Below are 21,231 nucleotides of genomic sequence, written 5' to 3'. Positions count from 1 at the left end.
ATCATGGATCTGTAAAAACGGATCCATTACAATAATACAACCGCATACATCCGTTTAGAACAGATCTGTTTGTATTATCTGTAACATAGCCAAGACAGATCCGTCATGAACTCCATTGAAAGTCAATAGGAGACGGATCCGTTTTCTATTGTGCCAGATTGTGGCAGTGAAAACTGATCTGTCCCCATTGACTTACATTGTGTGTCAGGACGGATCCATTTGGCTCAGTTTCGTCAGACGGACACCAAAATGCTGCAGGCAGAGTTCCATTCCAGAGCGGAATGGAGACTGATCGGAGGCAAACTGATGCATTCTGAGCTGATTCTTTTCCATTCAGAATGCATTAGGGCAAAAACGGATCCGTTTTGGACCGCTTGTAAGAGCCCTGAACGGATCTCACAAACGGAAAGCCAAAACGCGAGTGTGAAAGTAGATTCATTTAAAACTAATCATGACCATGAAGTTTGATTTGGAGGTGGCACTATGGTGGCATGTGTCACCTCCCAGTATTAAATTATAAAAAAAAAAACTTTTTATCAGTTTCTTAGTAATAACTGATTCTGAGAACACTAGGTAACAACCAATATGGCCACCATTTCAGTTCTGGCAGCAATTGTCACCGTTTTTTAATTTAAAGGGCCTCTGTCAGCAGATTTGTACCTATGACACTGGCTGACCTGTTGCAGCTGAAGGCATCTGTGTTGGTCCCATGTTCATGTGTGTCTGCATTGGTGAGAAACATGAAGTTTTAATATATGCAAATGAACCTCTTGGAGTAACGTGAATGCCCCCGTTGCCCCTAAAGACTCATTTGCATATATTAAAACTTCATTTTTCTCTACTCTGCTCTCTCTGCAACTTCCATGCCCTCTGTACTTTGACTTTAGGAGAAGTCAGTGCCAGGTGTGATCATGTCTGCCTGGTCCTGTCAAAGTGCAGAGGGCATGGCAGTTGCAAAGAGAGCAGAGCCTCTAGGTGTAACGCCCCTGTTGCTCCTAGAAGCTCATTTGCATGTATTTAAACTTCATTTTATTATATATATGAAACACCAGCCTTTTTTAGAAGATCTTTTCTGTCAGCTACACATTTCCTCATGTATCACATGCATTCGTTCAAATGATTGGCTATACATGTAATATTTGGTTGACACCAGGCAATTTTCGAGCAGATCATCACTGACAAGTTTTCATAGAAATGCTTGTTAGCGATGAACCGCCCTGTGTAATACTGCCGCCAATTGCCTGATGAACCGCTCGTTCATCGGGCAATCACAATCTTTCAGCAGGTCAAAAAAATCGTTTGCCGGCAGCAGATAGTCCTGTCTAATTACGCTCTGCTGCCAGCAAATAATGATTTGTATGGGAACAACAATGGCATTAGTGATCACTCCTCCCCATACTGTGGAGAAGATTGCTGCATGTAGTAGCAGCGGTCTCCTCCGCTAGTGAGCAGCAGATTGTCGGGAAGAAATGCTACCTTCCGAACAATTATTTGCTTCATCTGTTAATGTAATACAGCCTTAGGTTAGCAAGGCCCACCTTTGTGCCACAAATAAGGGACTCCAAGCAGGTGGATGTCCATGTGCCCTAAGAGAATGGGGCATGTGTCACTGCATGAAGATTTGCTATAAAGTCTTCTGCAAAAATGCTAAGGGAACTCTAATTATGACTAGTTTTCCTCCCAAAAATAATTAGGGAATGCTAAAAAAATGTGCCAAAAACAACATGATTGTCTTACAGTAGGCTCCTGCTCATGGTTGTATTTGAAGTAGGCTCCTGCTCATGGTTGTATTTGAAGTAGGCTCCTGCTCATGGTTGTATTTGGTACTTGTGACACATGGATAACAAATATGACTCTCACAGAATTCTAAGGGACCATACTGTACCTTCACTTTTTTGGAGTAATTTTCCCCTTAAGACATTGCTTCTAAAGAAAAGGCACCAGACCATGGGTGCCATAAAGCACCGTGCAGACAGCCTTGATGTATGCATGAACACTTATATCTGCTAGAAATGTATTCAATAGATCAAATTTTTCCTTTTATGTTTTAATTGCACTTCCTACTTCTGCGTTTTGAGTTGACCTTTCTTTTCTTCTACTTTAGTGACACTTTTAGGGTGAAGAAGTCACCAAAGAGATCTCCAGTCACTGAAAATGGCTCTGAGGTATGTTTGTCTGACACCATACAGGGAGTGCAGAATTATTAGGCAAGTTGTATTTTTGAGGATTAATTTTATAATTGAACAACAACCATGTTCTCAATGAACCCAAAAAACTCATTAATATCAAAGCTGAATATTTTTGGAAGTAGTTTTTAGTTTTAGCTATTTTAGGGGGATATCTGTGTGTGCAGGTGACTATTACTGTGCATAATTATTAGGCAACTTAACAAAAAAACAAATATATACCCATTTCAATTATTTATTTTTACCAGTGAAACCAATATAACATCTCAACATTCACAAATATACATTTCTGACATTCAAAAACAAAACAAAAACAAATCAGTGACCAATATAGCCACCTTTCTTTGCAAGGACACTCAAAAGCCTGCCATCCATGGATTCTGTCAGTGTTTTGATTTGTTCACCATCAACATTGCGTGCAGCAGCAACCACAGCCTCCCAGACACTGTTCAGAGAGGTGTACTGTTTTCCCTCCTTGTAAATCTCACATTTGATGATGGACCACAGGTTCTCAATGGGGTTCAGATCAGGTGAACAAGGAGGCCATGTCATTAGATTTTCTTCTTTTATACCCTTTCTTGCCAGCCACTCTGTGGAGTACTTGGACGCGTGTGATGGAGCATTGTCCTGCATGAAAATCATGTTTTTCTTGAAGGATGCAGATTTCTTCCTGTACCACTGCTTGAAGAAGGTGTCTTCCAGAAACTGGCAGTAGGACTGGGAGTTGAGCTTGACTCCATCCTCAACCCGAAAAGGCCCCACAAGCTCATCTTTGATGATACCAGCCCAAACCAGTACTCCACCTCCACCTTGCTGGCGTCTGAGTCAGACTGGAGCTCTCTGCCCTTTACCAATCCAGCCACGGGCCCATCCATCTAGCCCATCAAGACTCACTCTCATTTCATCAGTCCATAAAACCTTAGAAAAATCAGTCTTGAGATATTTCTTGGCCCAGTCTTGACGTTTCAGCTTGTGTGTCTTGTTCAGTGGTGGTCGTCTTTCAGCCTTTCTTACCTTGGCCATGTCTCTGAGTATTGCACACCTTGTGCTTTTGGGCACTCCAGTGATGTTGCAGCTCTGAAATATGGCCAAACTGGTGGCAAGTGGCATCTTGGCAGCTGCACGCTTGACTTTTCTCAGTTCATGGGCAGTTATTTTGCGCCTTGGTTTTTCCACACGCTTCTTGCGACCCTGTTGACTATTTTGAACGAAACGCTTAATTGTTTGATGATCACGCTTCAGAAGCTTTGCAATTTTAAGAGTGCTGCATCCCTCTGCAAGATATCTCGCTATTTTTGACTTTTCTGAGCCTGTCAAGTCCTTCTTTTGACCCATTTTGCCAAAGGAAAGGAAGTTGCCTAATAATTATGCACACCTGATATAGGGTGTTGATGTCATTAGACCACACCCCTTCTCATTACAGAGATGCACATCACCTAATATGCTTAATTGGTAGTAGGCTTTCGAGCCTATACAGCTTGGAGTAAGACAACATGCATAAAAGGATGATGTGGTCAAAATACTCATTTGCCTAATAATTCTGCACTCCCTGTATATAATATAATATTGCTAGGCGGTACCATTCACTTTACAATAAAAATTTTGTAGCTCAATCAGCCCTAGCATTTATTATCTTGTACCCATGGAGCATGTGAAGGGGTGGGATATATTATGAAGCAAGTAAACAGTTCTTTAAGTTGGTTTGCAGGGCAGGACAAATGGTCGAATATAAGGATCCGAACGACTTTGACGGGCCAAACTGTGATGGCAAAAATGACTCCACCCCGATCTTGTGGGGTGTTTCTGGTATGCAGTAGTACCTACAGTACCAAAAGTGGTCCAAGAAACTACAACTAATGAACCACAGACAAGGTCACGGGCGTCCAGTTCTCAATGATGTCTGGTCCCGACCCACAGTAGACTTGCTATAACAGAATTTGATTTTAAAAAAAGTTAATGTTGACTATTATAGAAAGATGTCAGAGCACACAGAGCATTGCTGCTTGTGCAGTATGGGGCTGTGTAGCCACAGATTGGTCATTCTGCTCATGAAGACTCCTTTCTATCCTCAATAGCACATACAATGGGCACATGAGAATCAGAAACATACCAAATATTTTTCAGGAACAGTTTAAGGGACATGACAAACAGTTCAAGGTGATGACTTGACCTCCAATTTCCCCAGCATCTTTTGAATGTGCTAGAAAAACAAGCTTGCTCCATCGAGGCATACCACTCATCTCACAGGACTTACAGGGGTTGTCTCATCTCAGACATTGATGGCTTATCACTAGGATATGCCATAAATGTCAGATAGGCATGTGTCCCTATCTCCAGAACGGGTCCCCTAAGTTAAGGAGAGTGTTCCTTGTAAGAGAGCGGTCATCCTCAATTCATTGCTATGGGAGTTTTGAAAAGAGCTGAGCATGAATGAAGCAGTGGTCATGCTTATACGGTATGCTCTCCAATAATTTCTATGAGACTTCCGAAAATAGCCAAGCGCGTTCACTCAGCTATTTTCGGTACTCCGATAGAAATTAATGGAGAGCACGCTGAGCATGCGTGGCATGCTATACTTCGCTTCAGGAACCGCATTCTCTAGATATCAGCGGATCCCAGGGGTGGGACCCACACCTATCTGACATTGATAGCATATTTTAGCAATATGCCATTAATGCCTGAGATGGCCATAGCCCTTTAAGGATCTGCTGGTGATGTCTTGGTGCCAGATAGGTGGGAGGTCTTGTAGAGTCCAGACAAGTCACTGCAGTTTTGACAACAGTAGGGGGACTATACAATATTACAATTCTAATTTTATGGCTGATCAGTATATAGTTACATGTATATTGATATATATGGATATCTATATATAGTGTATACAGTATTATTAGGAAATCCCTAGTTCCATTACATTATGATCTTGAAGGTGACTTCAATGGCAAAAAACTTACAAGAAACCTGGCACAAATGTTATCGTTCCAGCACAGTACGTTGGTGTATATGTGTGACACTATGTCTACCATTTAATAAGTACTGCATAGAAAGGCATTAGATATTACATGAATTGTGAGTTTTTGTGAAGTTTTAGCATATGTTAATATTTTCATATGATATAATGACTTTTTTTTAACAGGAGCTCACAATACTTTGCAAGTCAGACACCCCTCCCGTAATAGCTTCAGAAGAACATGCTACTGATGAGGAAAAGCTGGCCTCTTCGGTCAGTAGCCAGAAATGGTCTTGCATGGCAGTGGACCTAGAACAAGAGAAACCGGACTACCCCCAGCCATCCGACCTGACCAGCTTTGTCAGTGAGAGCCAGTTCCACAGTTCTCCAAGTGGTATGTACGGTATGTCTCAGCAGATTTCTCTGTGCACTATTAATGTTACCCCTTTCAATTATTTGTTATACCCCATACAACACTAAAAGCCTGGCCTCTAATGGCCTATTTATTGACTTTCTTACCCTAGAACATGTCATTCAGTAATATGGAATATTGATCAGCTGCAGGCAATGGCCCTCATATCCGGTGCACTGATTGCAGAACTGTCCCTTTGTATTTGGTGAACTTTGTTTTCTGCCGTTATACCATCCTTTATTTTTCTATGGTATACCAAGTAAGCAGGAGTAAGAGTACTGAACCAGACACAATGCCCTGTAGAGCTGCCCCAGCTAATTAAAAGACTATCCTTTTACCCTGATCGGCTGCGGCCCTGTTGAGAAATGCAATCTTTTAAAATAATGCAAATGAGGCCTAAAGTGCACTGAGGGTGCTAGACCCTCCTCCTTGTACTTGATTGCTAGGACCAGGCATCAGAAGCATCTATTGCATGGCCCGGTCACCCCACGCCTGCGCTGTACAGTACACCTGTGGCTCATGCCCAGTAGATCTTATTGTCCTGGCACCATCACATAGAAGATAACTGCGCATGTGCCAAGGGTACACTGTATGGCACATCTTCAGGATTACAGGACCAGGCAGAGATGATTATTCACACGTCCACAAATGGGTCCTCATACGTTCCACAATATCGGGAACGGGTGCGGACCCATTCATTCTCTATGGGGCCGGAAGAGATGCGGAGGGCACACTATGTGCTCTCCGCATTTCCGGAACACGGCCCTGAACTTCCGTGCCGCGGCTCCGCAAAAATATAGAACATGTTCTATTCTTGTCCGCAATTGCAGACAAGAATAGGCAGTTCTATGGGGGGTGCCGGCCGGGTGTATTATGGACCATAATTCTCAGAGTTAGTATATAGTAAAAGGCGGTACTCACAATGTAAAAAATTTACTCCTTTACTGTCTCCAACAGCACCATATACATGAGGCAGGGGCGGAACAACTTCCATTCAGTCAAACAAAGCAGCGACGGCCGTTTTGCGCACTTGCGTTTCCTCAGGCCACTGACATCATCACGCTACTTGCGTGCTCCATTTAAATGTTGCTCAACAGGGTTGTCATAGTGACAACTAACGCTAACCCGTCTCAACATATATTATAAAAGCTCATCAAAGCAAACAAATTAAAAACAAAAAAACACAATATATAGGCAGATCATCTTATTCATAAATAGACACTAAGATCATTCTTATCGTTAAGGCCTAACGGACCCATTGCTCTGGAGCGAATAATCCTCCTTGTCAGAAAATCCACCCGCAAGAAGAGGCAGGTCCCGTGGAGACAATAACCTTATCCATGGGGCCTGAATTGAAAAAGAGTAATGTTGTGAATCTCACCAACTATGGATATAGTCTAGCAGAACAATTAGATCCAGTTGGATTTGAAATTGACTTATTCAAATCAATACGTAAAATGCATTTACACAAAATGTTTAGTAATGTACCCCAGGTAACAAGTGAGAATAGACAGGGAGAAATACCAGTAAGTGTTGGTCCTTTGGGCTTCAATATTTCCACCATATTCGATGAGACGGAGAAGTCTTGCTTAGAGCTATTGACAAATATGGAGTTTGGTGACAAGGCCAGCAATGGAGATGTGAGTGAGAGGTTCGATGGAGGGGTCAGGTCCACATTTTGTCCCCCCCTGTCTGCTGGAGGTAGCGTTGACAGTTTTCACCACCAGGTACTGAAGGAGGTTAGACCATTAACATATCCCACAGCCCGTGATAATATAAGTAGAAAAGAAAGAGAGGCTTTGAGATGGATTCGCTCTCATGAGGACGTGGTGGTGAAACCAGCCAACAAGGGGGGCAATGTGGTACTGATGACCAGATAATATTATGTTTAAAGAGTCTCTAAGACATGAAAATGCGTATGAGACATTATCTGTAGACCCCATTATGGATATACAGGGTCAACTCAGGAATCTCTTACATAAATACGTTATGAAAGATTTTCTTTCTAGTCGCATGGAAGAAAAACTTATACCCCATTAAACCATCTTTGTATATTCTACCTAAAATTCATAAGTCGCTGAGCCAACCCTCTGGCCGCCCCATTGTGGCATTGATTGGTTCGGTTACTGAATCATGGTCAAAGCATGTGGATTGGTTATTGAGACCAGTATTAAGCAATGCTCCAGCCTGTTTACGTGACACAAATGACATCCTCCTGGCACTGAGAGACTTATACTGGCAGGAGGGTTTTAGTCTGGTATCTTTGTATGTGGAAAACCTATATACCCAGATACCACATGGTGCGGGCATAGCAGCTGTAATTGACATCCTAGGCAATACAAGCAAAAGTGGTCTCTTTTGCCAATTCATTAGAGAAGCCTTGGGTTTCGTTTTAACTAACAATTTGTCCAGGTTTGGGGATCAATGGTATAGGCAGAAACATGGTACTGCCATGGGGACACCAGTGTCCTGTACATATTTGGCTAGGTTTGAGGACAGATTTGTGTTTTCTGTCAATAATCCGTATTTATGTTACATCAAACTATTTCTGCAATATGTGGATGACGTTTTCATAATTTGGTCAGGTACCGAGTCCCAATGCTCAGAATTTGTGACATATTTGAATGAGATAAATGATATGAACATGAAATTCACTTGTAATTATGGAGGTCACACTCTGGAGTTTTTGGATGTGGCTGTTTTGGGGAAAGACAACGAGTTGGTTACGGAGGGCTATCGTAAGCCCGTGGCGACAAACTCCTTGCTGCACCACAACAGCTTTCACCCACACAGTGTGAAAAGATAATTCCCTTATGGACAATTTATCAGTCTCAAAAGGATAAGTAACACTGAAGAAGGATACAGGATACAAGCCCTGGAATTAAAAGAACGCCTTTTGATTAGAGGATACCCAAATGAAGCCCTAGGGTTCTCCCAATGGGATTTACTGAAGGGTAATAAAAGAAGAAAAATTAGGAGGGATATCCAAAAGAGGTTTACATTCTCCTGTAAATACAGCCCAATGGCGGAGAACATACGGAGGGCAATTTATAACAATTGGGATATCCTGAGAAATGATAGTAGCCTGGCGGAATATACGAAAAACAAACCACCAGTGACGTTTAGGAGGAGCCATACCATAAAGGATAGGTTGGTGAGAAGTCGTTATATAGAAAAAAGAAGTAGCAATTGGCTACAGGATAGGATGTGGAAATTGTGCCTTCTGTAAATAAAATGCTCAGAATAAGATCTTGAATTTCGGGGGATCTGTCATAAGGTTACCAGTTTAATGACATATAGAATGTAGCTATGTGGTATCCTTATTAACATGCCAATGTGGACGTTTTTATATACGGTAGGTAAAACAGTCAGATGCATGTACGAGAAATTCAGGGAACATGTGAATTCGATTAGATCAGGAAAAGGATGTCCCAGGTTGATAGACCATACAAGGGAAGCAGTGGTGGAGCTAGAAATGACTGGGCCCCACAGCAAATTTTTAAATGGGGCCCCCCTCCCCCAGTAATTTTTTCGCAACCCCTTCCTTTTTATGCTGCCCCCATTCCTGTGGCTAGTAAAGATCGCTCTCTCAGACCAGTCCCGGCAGCTGTTCCATCCGTCTATACTGTCACTGTATATAATTGCATTGTGTAATACTGTTGAGGGGGCCCTGACAAAATCTTTTAATCCTCCTCCTCCTGTATGGGCCCCTTCTGGGTCAGGGCCCCAAAGCAGCCGCTTCCCCTATAGCTACGCCCCTGGAAGGAAGCACATGGAGAAAAGCCAAGCTTTTGAAGTTTCTCAGGGATTGAGCATGTCCCGAACTCCCCACAAGGGGGAGATAGACATCGACTACTGCTACAAAAAGGAAGCAAGGAGGATTATTCACTACAGAGCAATGGGCCCGTTAGGCCTTAATGATAAGAATGATCTTAGTGTTTTTTTAAGATGATCTGCCTATATATTGTGTTTTTTTGTTTTTAATTTGTTTGCTTTGATCAGCTTTTATAATATATGTTGGGACGGGTTAGCGTTAGTTGTCACTATGACAACACTGTTGAACAACATTTAAATGGAGCACACAAGTAGCGTGATGATGTCGGTGGCTGAGGAAGCGCGAGTGCGTGAAATGACCGTCGCTGCTTTGACTGCATGGAAGTTTTTCCGCCCCTGCCTCATGTACAGTATATGGTGCTGTTGGAGACAATAAAGGAGTACATTTTCTACATTGCTGAGTGCCGCCTGTTGCTATATACTAACTCTGAGAATTATTGAATACTGTTTGGCTTGAGCACCATGATAATGCTTGCACGGAGTTACAGGGACGCCTATGTATTTTTGCCTGGGATGTAGGCAGTGCCGCCCAATTCCCTCTCACATGATTGAAGAGATTAAGTATATATAGCAGTAACATCAGCAGTGATCAGGTTACCAAATGAAATTACAGTGATAATACACAAGCATTAAAACTAGTGGTATCAAGACATCATTGAGCAAAGGCTATAAGGGTTCAGCCAATCATACTTAAAGGGAACCTGTCACCTCCCAAAACCATCCCAAGCCGCCAGCAGTACCTGCGTGTAGCCAGCAGCGTGTTTCTGATGATGCCTTTCTTCCTGAAGGCAGATGCAGCAAAAGTACTGAAAACCTTGTTTTACCCCCTGCCCGGCGCGCTTCTCCACACATGCTTGAAGTCACGGAGGCAGCCGCCTCCTTGCTATAAGTCACGGTTACCGCGCTCCTTCCCTGCCCCTTCACTGTGACTGACAGCCGGCTGTTCGGCAAAGTCAGCCTAACTCTCATGCATAAGCGCTGTCAGTCACAGGGAAGGGGCAGGGAAGGAGCGCGGTTACCGTGACTTATAGCAAGGAGGCCGCTGCCCCCGTGACTTCAAGCATGTGTGGAGAAGCGCGCCGGGCAGGGGATAAAACAAGGTTTTCAGTACTTTTGCTGCATCTGCCTTCAGGAAGAAAGGCATCATCAGAAACACGCTGCTGGCTACACGCGGGTACTGCTGGCGGCTTGGGATGGTTTTGGGAGGTGACAGGTTCCCTTTAATGAACAAGTGCAGATAAATGGATAATAACTAAACTCAAGTCATCATTGAACAATGCTGTAAAGTTACAACTTAACCAATAGCTTACCGACAGTAAACCTTTTTTCCAAAGTAAAAGTAGGAGACAGGGGAAAGGGAAGGCTAGGAACACAGGGAGGGGTAGGTGGGGGGCGGGGGGTTGGCTTATCAATATCTCGTTATAGCCATTTTGGTTATGGTAAGGCTCAGTTCTGTGATCCAATGAATAAAAGATAGGGAGTGAGAGGGCAATACCACCACTGATAGCGATGTGTGTATCACATGAAAAATGTATCCTATAGGAACTCTAGGCCTCAAAGTGCCTGTATTTACACAATACCCAACGGGATTAAAAATAACAATACCACTATCCACGTCCTAATTTTAGATGGCACAATCCCTTCTCTCACTACAGTCGCCACATCCATCTCTATCACCGCTACTATATAACAAGTTCATTCGCTCCTTCAAACAGCTACTATTATCTAAAGACCTATGTAGACCTGCAACACAGTTTAAATCCCTTCTTGCCCAATTAAAAACACCTAGAAAGGTAGTCTTGACTCTCTGCAAGCTGCTCCTGTCTCCACCTATAGATACCGAGCACTCTTTAATGTGAGCCTGGGAGTGCGACCTTAAGGCTCCATTCACACGTCCGCAAAATGGGTCCGCATCCGCTCTGCAATTTAGCGGAATGGGTGCGAACCCATTCATTTCCAATGGGGACGGAAAAGATGCGGACAGCATTTCCGGATCAGCACTTCCGTTTCCTCAAAAAAAATAGAACATGTCCTATTCTTGTCCGCAAATTGTGGAACGCACATTGCCGGTGTCCGTGTTTTGCGGCTCCGCAAAACACTTATGGACGTGTGAATGGACCCTAAGAGAAAGTTCTCAAAAGAAGATTTACAAAAACTATTTCTGGCACCCAAACAGACCTCTAAATGTGTGAGAATGCAAGAGAGCGGTTATAAAATATTGACCAGATGGCATCTCACGCCAGTGCTATTAGACAAAAATAATCCTAACTGCAACCCTAACTGCTGGAGATGTGACCAGCACTTGGGCACGTATTTCCACTAATGGTGGACCTGCCCTCTCATCACCTCATACTGGAGGTCTGTTTTAGCACAGATTAATTTAGTCACTGGTTTAACCCCTACTACCTGAGATCTGCCTATTACACCTTTTCCCAAACAAAATCAATAAGGGGAAACTAAGATTAACTAGACACCTCCTAGCCGCTGCTAGAATTAGGATCCCTACACTGTGGAAGGCGGACTCGCCACCTACACTTTCGCAGTGGTCGGGAAAGGTGGACTCTTTATATCGTTTAGAAGAACTGGCAAGATGGGAGTCCAGATCGCATATTCTCTTTCAGAATACTTGGTCTCCTTGGGCTATGATTCTAATACCTGGTCAGTTAGGTAGAGGAGGAGGGAGGGTCTAGGTCTGCAGAGCGGAGGAGCTAAAGTGCACGTTAGGACCCACCATCAGTGCACTTAGGCCTCATTTGCATACTTAAAAAAAATTAAATTTCACAATAATGCCGCAGTGGATCAGGATGAGGAGGGTTACGTTTTACTCAGCTGAGTCAGCCCTACCAGGCCTTGTGCCTGGGGTGAATACTGTTCCTCCTGCAGACAGATGACACATCTCACAGACCGTGCGGCATATGACTGGATAGCCCCTAAATACTCTTATGTCAGCAATCATGTTGCTAAAATATACACTATACACAATATTATTGTTATTAATTATTATTATAGAATTATTATTATTATTATAGAGGATACAGATCACAGTCATTTCTTTGGAAATGTTAAAGTGGATCCCCAGGCTTCCTGCTTACCGAGGAGCTTTTGGCTCAGTATATGAAGAGCACTTACAGAATAAACCTCTTGTAATTTATTAGCATTCTGGTATTGCTGTAATGAAAATCTGCTCTCCATGCACTAATGTCCAGGGGAGATTGCTACATAGCAGTGTATGTGAAAAAGCAGAGCTGCAGTGTAAAGAATGGGGCAGATCAGCAGGCTTAGCCTCTGAAGAGTCAAAATGTAATTTTGAAAAATTTCTTAGACTTCTGTACTGATCATGACTGGGCCTTAGATATTTATTGTAGGTAAGGACTACCTAAGTCCATGCAGGCATAGAGGAACATGAAGAGTTATATCAGTGGAGGTCCAAGTGTTGAGAACCCCACTGAACACTCAGTAAACATGCTTCAAATGGATATAGAATATTTCATATTGTGGTGAAATATTTCAGTGAGAGGGTAGCACATTCTATAGATTACAATTGATGAATGATGATGAGATATTATTTTATATATTTTTCAGATATAGATTACGGAAGCTCATTCAGCATAGAATACATGGAGAAGACAGGAAAATGTTCTCCGGTAAGTCCAATTCAGAGGGTACATTACATATTTCAACCTCTGTCCAGTTGAGGAGATCATTTACTCTAAGGCCTGGTTCCCACTTGAGCGTATTTGATACACTCGTTTTACGCGCAATTTTGTCGGACGTTTTCGGGGCGTATTACAGCGTGTTTTTGGAAATAGGAAAACAGCCATGTCTACACTGTGACCAATGAAAGAGACTTCCTGCGGAGCACCACCCTTTCCTGTGTGTTTATGTACAGAGGAGACGTCTATTTTGCCGCGTTCCCGTTGAAGTCTATGGGCGCGAACGCGCGACAATAGGCCCCAAAGAAGCTCCTGTACTTCTTTGGGCGTAGGGCGTTTTACAGCACGTTCGTACGCGCTGTAAAACGAGCAGGTGAGAACCATGCCCATAGGGAAACATGGTTTTTTTTCGCCTGTTGAGCGTTTTACAGCGCGTAGGAACGCGCTGTAAAACGCTCAGGTGTGAACCAGGCGTAAATGTAATTAAACGGAACTTTTGGAAGTTTAAAGGTGTTATCCTATGATTAATGTAAAAAAAGAAAATATAGGACATTCTCTTTCTAACAATCATAAAAGCAGCCCCGTACCTCACGTGGATCCAGAGATATCCCTATTCATTGCTGCAACTGCTCTGCTAGACTTCTTCCAAGCTGGCAGCGTAGGGGGCTTGCACTTTTTGAGGGGATGTGTCCTTTCTACTGCAGCTGGAGGCAGTTGAAGAATGTAACTGAGCGTGTGCTTCCATCTCAGTGAGAAGGACAAAGAAATAAGAAAAAGAGCAAACAGGAGGTGGCGCCATACAGATCGATGTAATCAAATAACTCAGTGGCTATACTAAATGTTTAATTACATACAGTCAAAAAAGTATTCAGATCTAGGTGCTGGTTTGAAAAATGTAGAATATTTTTCATGGCACTTTAAAGGGTTTCTGTCACCTGAAAAATGTGTATTAAGCTGGCTGACATTAGCAATGTGCCAATGTCATCTGAACATAACTATATTAGTGCCATCTCACTGCCTGCCGCCGTTATTGATAAAAAACAAACTTTTATGATATGCTAATTAGCCTCTAGGAGCAGGGGGGGGGGACGTTGCCCACCTCTGGCCACCCCCTGCTACACTAGATTGACAGGGGCAGGCATCGTTGATCTCCTACCTCCGGCCCTGTCTGCAGTGTAAATCTCGTGCCTTTCAGTATTCGGCGCAGGCGCAGTGAGTGAAGCACTCACTGTGCCTGCGCCTACTACTAAACAGCGAGAGATTTACACTGCGCAAAGTCAGAAATTGATTTCTAATGAAAAAAAAACATTTCCGTAACTCTGGTTCGGTTCCAAGGTACCACTCAAAAAAGTTATACACACCCCAGAATTGTAAAACAAAACATGCAATGCAACAGCTCTCTGCAAACCAAATAAAGTACAAAATTGCATTATAATTGCAAGTGCTATACTTATAAATTAGAGATGCTTGGCAAATCATTTTGTACAAAATTATTTGAGCCTGTCTGCCGCACGTCAAGGTGATCTCTGTAAGACGGGTTACTAACACTAAATTCTACCTGTTATGTGCCATGACGGCCACTATACAATTCAGGGAGTCTAGGTCCCACATGCATGCTGGGCCTGCTTTAATTTCTGTCATCTTTGGTGCCAAAATGGCCTCCATTATATCCAAAGAATGCAGGTACCAACATGCATCCCCACCACTCCTGGTGCCAAATGTGTCTCCTGACCAGCTCGTCTGACCCATAGGCTGATTTTAATTAGTATGAGTATATAGCTTGGCCTGCTCTCCCTCATTCACTAGAAGCCATTTGGCACCTGGAGAGGTATAGGGTGGACTCTCATTGCATTCTTTGGTGGCCATTTGGCACCAGGAGAGGTATGGAGTGGGCTCGGCATGCATGTTGGTACCTGCATTCCTTGGATATAATGGAACTACACTACACTCCCTGAATTGTATGGTAGCCGTCATGGCACATAACAGGTAGAATTTAGTCTTAGGAACCCGTCTTACAGAGATCGCATTGACATGCGGCAGGCGGGTTCAAATAATTTTGTACAAAATGATTTGCCAAGCATCTCTAATTTATTAGTGTAGCACTAGCAATTATTATGCATTTTTGTACTTTATTCGGTTTGCAGAGAGCATTGCATGTTTTGTTTTACAGTGTTGTTCTCAGCCGTAGCAACGTGCCCCTGCGCATTGGGATGTGCTGACTGACCCCCCAGAATTGTTTCAATGAAAAGTACATATAACTACAACAAAGTTATAGGGGTCAGAATTTGGTGAAGAAAAGAAAAAAATATGTTTAGCAAAGTTTTTCTTAAGTATTAAAAATTGGCTATGTAAAAAAAAAAAAAAAAAAAAAAAAAAATCGCCCCAGAAAGGCAGGAAGTGAAAAATGAAAAACCCTTCGGGGCTGTAAGCATTAAACGTGTGCTGCGCTCTCTTACAAGTGCTGGCCCGTCATTCCTGCCGCCTCCGGGGAACGAGAAGCACATCCTAGCGCCAGGGTAAGACGCCAAGCACTGCAAATATGGAGTCATTAGACACTTACAACTACACCAAGCGCCGGGCCGCCAATGATATTGCTCCAGAGATGCAGGGCCAGGTAGAATCGCTCCAACACTAGTCCAGTCATAGGTGGGAGAGGGGCGGCTTCCCTACTTCCTCCACAGCTCTGGTCTGGAGGTGGAGGGGAGATGCAAGCAGCCAGTAGGAATCCAGCCATCCCCAGCCTAGTATGCAGCCTTCCCTGCCTGGGATATACATTGGTGTCATCTAACACCTGTGCTAAGCCACGCCCCAAGTTACACCTCCGAGCCACACCCCCAAATAATCATCCAATAATCGAAATCGAGGTTACATGTTCAATTAATCGAGATTTTCATTTTTTCGCATAATTGCCCAGCCCTAATCTATTCCCATGAACACTCCCAGAGCATTGTATAAGAACCAAGTTGTCCTTGAGCAGATAATGCAAAAACAGGAAGTAACGAACCCGCTCGTCTACACCGTAAATCTGTCACCTGGCTTTATAAATAATGTCCCTTACGCAGAAATCTTTTGAAGTTCTTCTGTACAGTCCGCCTTACTGTGTATTGACTGGTGTATAATTAAAACCTAGCAGTCCACCCCGGTGAGTAGTTTTGAAGAAGGATGACGTACTGGGTGTGGACCGTAGTCTGCATTTACGAAGCTTGGCTTAGTCTCACCTTGCTGTTGTAATATCTCCCTAGATCCGTGACATGCCTCAGACTCAGTCCATGTACCTCATGTTTGAGGCATCGGTGGATAGCCAAGGAAAAACACCAGCCAAGTTTTCAGACTCCTGCACTCTAGATACAGAGTAAGTATTGCAAGAATGCTGAGCAGCTTCTGGAGTACTGATGACCACATGTTCTGCTATGGAGGATGGGTTTAGCTAAGAGCGGAATTAGTACAACCGTTGTACGTTTTCTTTAGAAATTGTCTGTGGTTTCTTGTTAGGTCCAACTTTGAGGAAATGGATCCTAAACTGTGCTCAGTGCAGTTGCCCATCTCAAGATCTCCCCCTATTATGCAAGACAACATACGCCAACCTGTGGAGAGGTCACGGCAAAGAGAAGATGAGCCAGAAGTGCTTGGGAGTGGCAAGATGGAGCTGGTAAGAGTTCCAAGGAACTTAGAAGTAGATATTAAACAGGTGGGACCATTGGGACCTACACCCATCATGATCCCCCGTCCACAAAACATGTGGATCGGAAGCGGATCTGAGGCCTAACTTCAATGAGGCTGAGCTGTGCCTAGGCTATGTGACCAATGAATGTGTTGTCACTGGCCTAGGGAAAGCTGAGAGAAGGCTGCGGTGTTACTGTGAGCGCCGTTGCCTTCTCAAACAGATGATCGGTGGGGGTCCCGGGTGTTGGACTCCCAGAGACCAAATACTGGCGTGCTTATGGTTCCATAATACAGACTTGTAGGGACCATGTGATGTTGTTTAGAGTCCATGGGTCATCTTACTGTAATTTTGAAACTCCTGGGCCATAAAGCATCTCTGTAACAGGGGCCTTCTATCTGGCATGTGCCAATTATAATGCCAATGTCTCCTATTAGAGATAGGGGCCTTTGAGCCCTCTCAGGCACTATGACCTGAATCTAGCTGTTACCTTTGCACCCCCTATAGCATATGCTTTTATAAACTGGCACATAGGAGGTCAGAAGTTTCTGTCAAGCCCCTTTTCACAGATTATGCCGCTTATCTTAGGCGTACCCTTTCAGTATGTGTTTGAATGCCGGCTGAGTCTGATGACGTAGCATCTCAATGCCACACACAGTTAAAGTTCATTCTGGGCCGCTTTCTGGGAGACTTCTGTGGGACCCCAACTCTTCCAGTAGTCCAGGAGATCTCCCCTTCTTCCCGGGAGAGTAACATAGTTACATACGGTTGAAAAAAGACATAAGTCCATCAAGTTTAATTAAGGGATGGGTGGGGAGGGGAATTTTAGGAAAGAGGAGTGAGGCCCAGACTTCTACACATTTTCATAAGTATTAATGTTATTTACTTTTAAGAATTCATCTAAGCCCTTTTTAAAACTACTCACTGTTCCACATCTTGAGGTAGACTATTCCACATTTCTTACAGTAAGGCCTCATGCACACGACCGTTGTGTGCATCCGTGGCCGTTGTGCCGTTTTCAGTTTTTTTCGCGGACCCATTGACTTTCAATGAGTCAGTGGAAAAATCGGAAAATGCACCGTTTTGCAGCCGAGACCGTGATCCGTGTTTCCTGTCCGTCAAAAAAATATGACCTGTCCTATTTTTTTGACGGACAACGGTTCACAGACCCATTCAAGTCAATGGGTCCGTGAAAGAACACGGATGCACACAAGATTGGCATCCGTGTCCGTGATCCGTGGCCGTAGGTTACTTTCATACAGACGGATCCGAAGATCCGTCTGCATAAAAGCTTTTTCAGAGGTGAGTTTTCACTTTGTGAAAACTCAGATCTGACAGTATATTCTAAGATAGAGGCGTTCCCATGGTGATGGGGACGCTTCAAGTTAAAATATACCATCGGATTGGAGAAAACTCCGATCCGATGGTATAAAAGGGACTCCTGACTTTACATTGAACGTCAATGGGGACTGATCCGTTTGAAATTGCACCATATTGTCAAACGGATCCGTCCCCATTGACTTGCATTGTAATTCAGGACGGATCCGTTTGGCTCCGCACGGCCAGGCGGACACCAAAACTACTTTTTTTTCATGTTCGTGGATCCTCCAAAAGTCAAGGAAGACCCACGGATGAAAAAACGGTCACGGATCACGGACCTACGGACCCCGTTTTTGCGGACCGTGAAAAAATACTGTCGTGTGCATGAGGCCTAAAAAAGACTTGCCATCTCTGGAGACTGAACTTTTTCTTCTCCAGACTTGTCTTTTGTGGGGATTTTACATGGAACAGCTTTTCACCGTATTTTTTGTAAGGCCCATTTATACATGTGTATAGGTTAATTATGTCACCCCTTAAACGTCTCTTCTCAAGACTAAATAAATGTAATTATTTTAATGTTTCCTCCATGCCCCGTATCAGTTTAGTCGCTCCCCTTTGTGCTTTTTCCAGCTCCAGGGCATCCTTTCTATGGACTGGTGCCCAGAACTAAACTGCATGTTCCAGATGAGCCCGCACCAATATCCTGCTAGCCTTAGAAGCAGCTGATTGACATTGTATGCTGTTTTTTAAAGGGGTATTCTGGTTGTTTAAGGTTATCCTCTATTCACAGGATAGGGGATAACTATTAGATCAGTGAGGGTCCTACCACTAGAACCCTCACCAATCATGAGAACAGGGGCTCCGTACCCCATGCAGCCCCCATGAAATGAACGAAGCGACCATGCGGGCATTTGTGCGACTGCACCATTCATTTTCATGGGAATTCTGGAGATATTGGAGCGCTGTACTTGGCTATCTCCAGAACTGCCATTAAAATGAATGGAGAGGCCACGAGCATGTGCGACCGGCCTCTCGGTTCATTTCAGAGGGGCTACGTTCTCGTGATCAGTGGGGGTCCCAGAGGTAGGAGCCCCACTGATCTAATAGTTATCCCCTATCCTGTGGATAAATCTAAAGTTAGGCATCTGGGTAGTAATAATCTCCGTGCATCATATGTCCTAGGGGATATAACACTGGGAGAGTCACTTATAGAGAACGATTTTGGTGTACTTGTAGATCATAGATTAAAAAGGTATTGCGGTTGTTTGACGCTACCCGCAGGATAGGGGATAACTATAAGATCAGTGGGGCTCCTACCTGTGGGACCCCACTGATCTAATAGTTATCCCCTATCCTGTGGATAATGTCAAACAACTCTCCTTGTGTTATACCCCTAGGACATATAATGCACAGAGATTATTACTACCCAGATGCATCATTTTACATTTATCCACATTGAACCTAATTTGCCAAGTTGATGCCCAAACACTGAGTGTCCAAGTCAGCTTGTAGTTTATGGACATCTTCCATAGCCTGCACAGTACTACAGAGCTTGCTGTCATCTGCTATTAAAAAAAAAAGTATTTTGACAAGTATTTTATAGTTACCCCTGTGCTGTAAAAAAACTTTGACAAATTTGTATTACTTGATGGCAGGGCTCCCCTGAGGACGACTATGTGGCATCTGAGGCCTTACTATCACGGATTTCCCACCACACTGCACTCTGTGGCCAACTGAGCTACCTGGAACCAGATTTAGCAGAGAAGAACCCACAAGCCTTTGCACAGAAACTACAGGTTTGTTTGCTAATTTCTTTGGTACACTTTCCAGCTGTGTCTGCCCTATATTTCCCATGGAGCTCTGTGCTGTAGTGACGAAGAGAGCACCATGGGATATGTAGTACAGACGTAGAACATTGCTTTAGTAACGTTCGTACAGTTTTGCATAATCCCTTGTCTTCCTCCTCTGGTGCCCCATTCTGTCTAACCTCTGATCCCTCGTGTGCCTCTGTCTGTTCCCCTCTGCTGTTCACCTTTGTTTTACTCCACTGTGTCATGATTATTAAGTGCATTTCTCTTTGGCTTGTCCTTTTCCTGGAGTAGGAGGAATTAGAGTTTGCAGCCATGCGAATTGAGGCTTTGACGTTAGCCAGGCACATTTCCCAGTCCTCCCAGTGTACCGAGGTATCAGTGGTGCGTGTGCAGTGACTCTGCATCCATCTGCTATTGTGTGTCCATTGATCTCCTACACTTCTCTCTCCACCCAAAGACACCTCACTATTAACCGCGAGACCGAGTGAAATGAATCACAGCTTATCTACTCCCCCTCCCTGTACAGTGACCTCGGCACAGGTCACAGAACATGCCTAGAAAACTCTCCTATACAAGTTAGGGAGGTCCACTCCTGTCCATTGTGTCTATGGCCGATGGGGCCGCTGTAGAGCATATCTATAAATGCTGTTATCAACAGCTCACGCAAGATGGCCACCCACAAAATCATGTTGAGGGTATAGAATTTTAAAAACAAATCTACAATCAGAAAATAAAATCAGATTCTAAAAAATATGTGGCACCATCTGGTTTTAAGGCTGCATTCACATGGCCATATGCATCCTGCACTTTCCACAGACCTTATTAAAGAAATGCCTATTCTTGTCTGCAAAATGGTGTCCATATGGGCATCCTAGAGGGGGTGTCTGACCTATGACCTCCTTGTATGAGCCACAGCAGAAAGCTACATGGCGGCGGGGCCCCTGCACTGACGGACTTAGCTCATCAGGTGAAAGGTTTCTGTTTCTGATGGATTCTTATCAAGGAGGATTGTCTAGACCAGGGATCAGCAACCTCCGGCACTCAAGGTGTTCTGAGACTACAGCTCCCAGAATCCTCCTTTCACTTATAGGGGAGTTACAAGAATAGCTAAGAAAGTATGCATACTGGGAGTTGTAGTTTCACAACAGCTGGGAGCCGGAGGTTGCCTACCCCTGGTCTAGACTGAAGCCTTACTGGCCTCAGTGATCACTACAGCATGGACAGCACAAGACCACGTGAGCAATAGACTGGACCTGCAGCGCTGGAACGGCAGGACCTGTAGCAGGTGAGTGAAGCTTTATTTTTTCTTTTACTGTATATGCCACTGTACACCCTTGAAAACTCCTAGGCAGCCCCTTTAAATCATGGATAGTAACTATTAGACCCATGTTCTGTTCCTTATACTGT

General features: G+C 43.8%; 1 protein-coding gene across 5 annotated transcripts in view; it reads left to right on the top strand.

The window, feature by feature from the left end:
* Positions 1-21,231, top strand: part of TACC2 (transforming acidic coiled-coil containing protein 2) — a 181,918-nt gene that overhangs the window by 140,648 nt on the left and 20,039 nt on the right. For 2 of the 5 annotated variants that reach the window (XM_044296930.1, XM_044296931.1), the window contains exons 11-17: positions 2,105-2,165; positions 5,320-5,536; positions 12,962-13,023; positions 16,275-16,384; positions 16,525-16,681; positions 19,669-19,809; positions 20,116-20,196. In XM_044296930.1, coding sequence (XP_044152865.1) covers positions 2,105-2,165; positions 5,320-5,536; positions 12,962-13,023; positions 16,275-16,384; positions 16,525-16,681; positions 19,669-19,809; positions 20,116-20,196 — 829 coding nt within the window. The remainder of the gene's footprint in view (positions 1-2,104; positions 2,166-5,319; positions 5,537-12,961; positions 13,024-16,274; positions 16,385-16,524; positions 16,682-19,668; positions 19,810-20,115; positions 20,197-21,231) is intronic. The other 3 variants (XM_044296932.1, XM_044296933.1, XM_044296934.1) reach the window with 3 other exon arrangements.

The sequence above is a fragment of the Bufo gargarizans genome, chromosome 6, assembly GCF_014858855.1.
Source record: "Bufo gargarizans isolate SCDJY-AF-19 chromosome 6, ASM1485885v1, whole genome shotgun sequence".
Classification (NCBI taxonomy): Eukaryota; Metazoa; Chordata; class Amphibia; order Anura; family Bufonidae; genus Bufo; species Bufo gargarizans.
The sequence above is the reverse complement of the archived record's forward strand: the minus strand, read 5'-3'. Positions and strand labels throughout refer to the sequence as shown.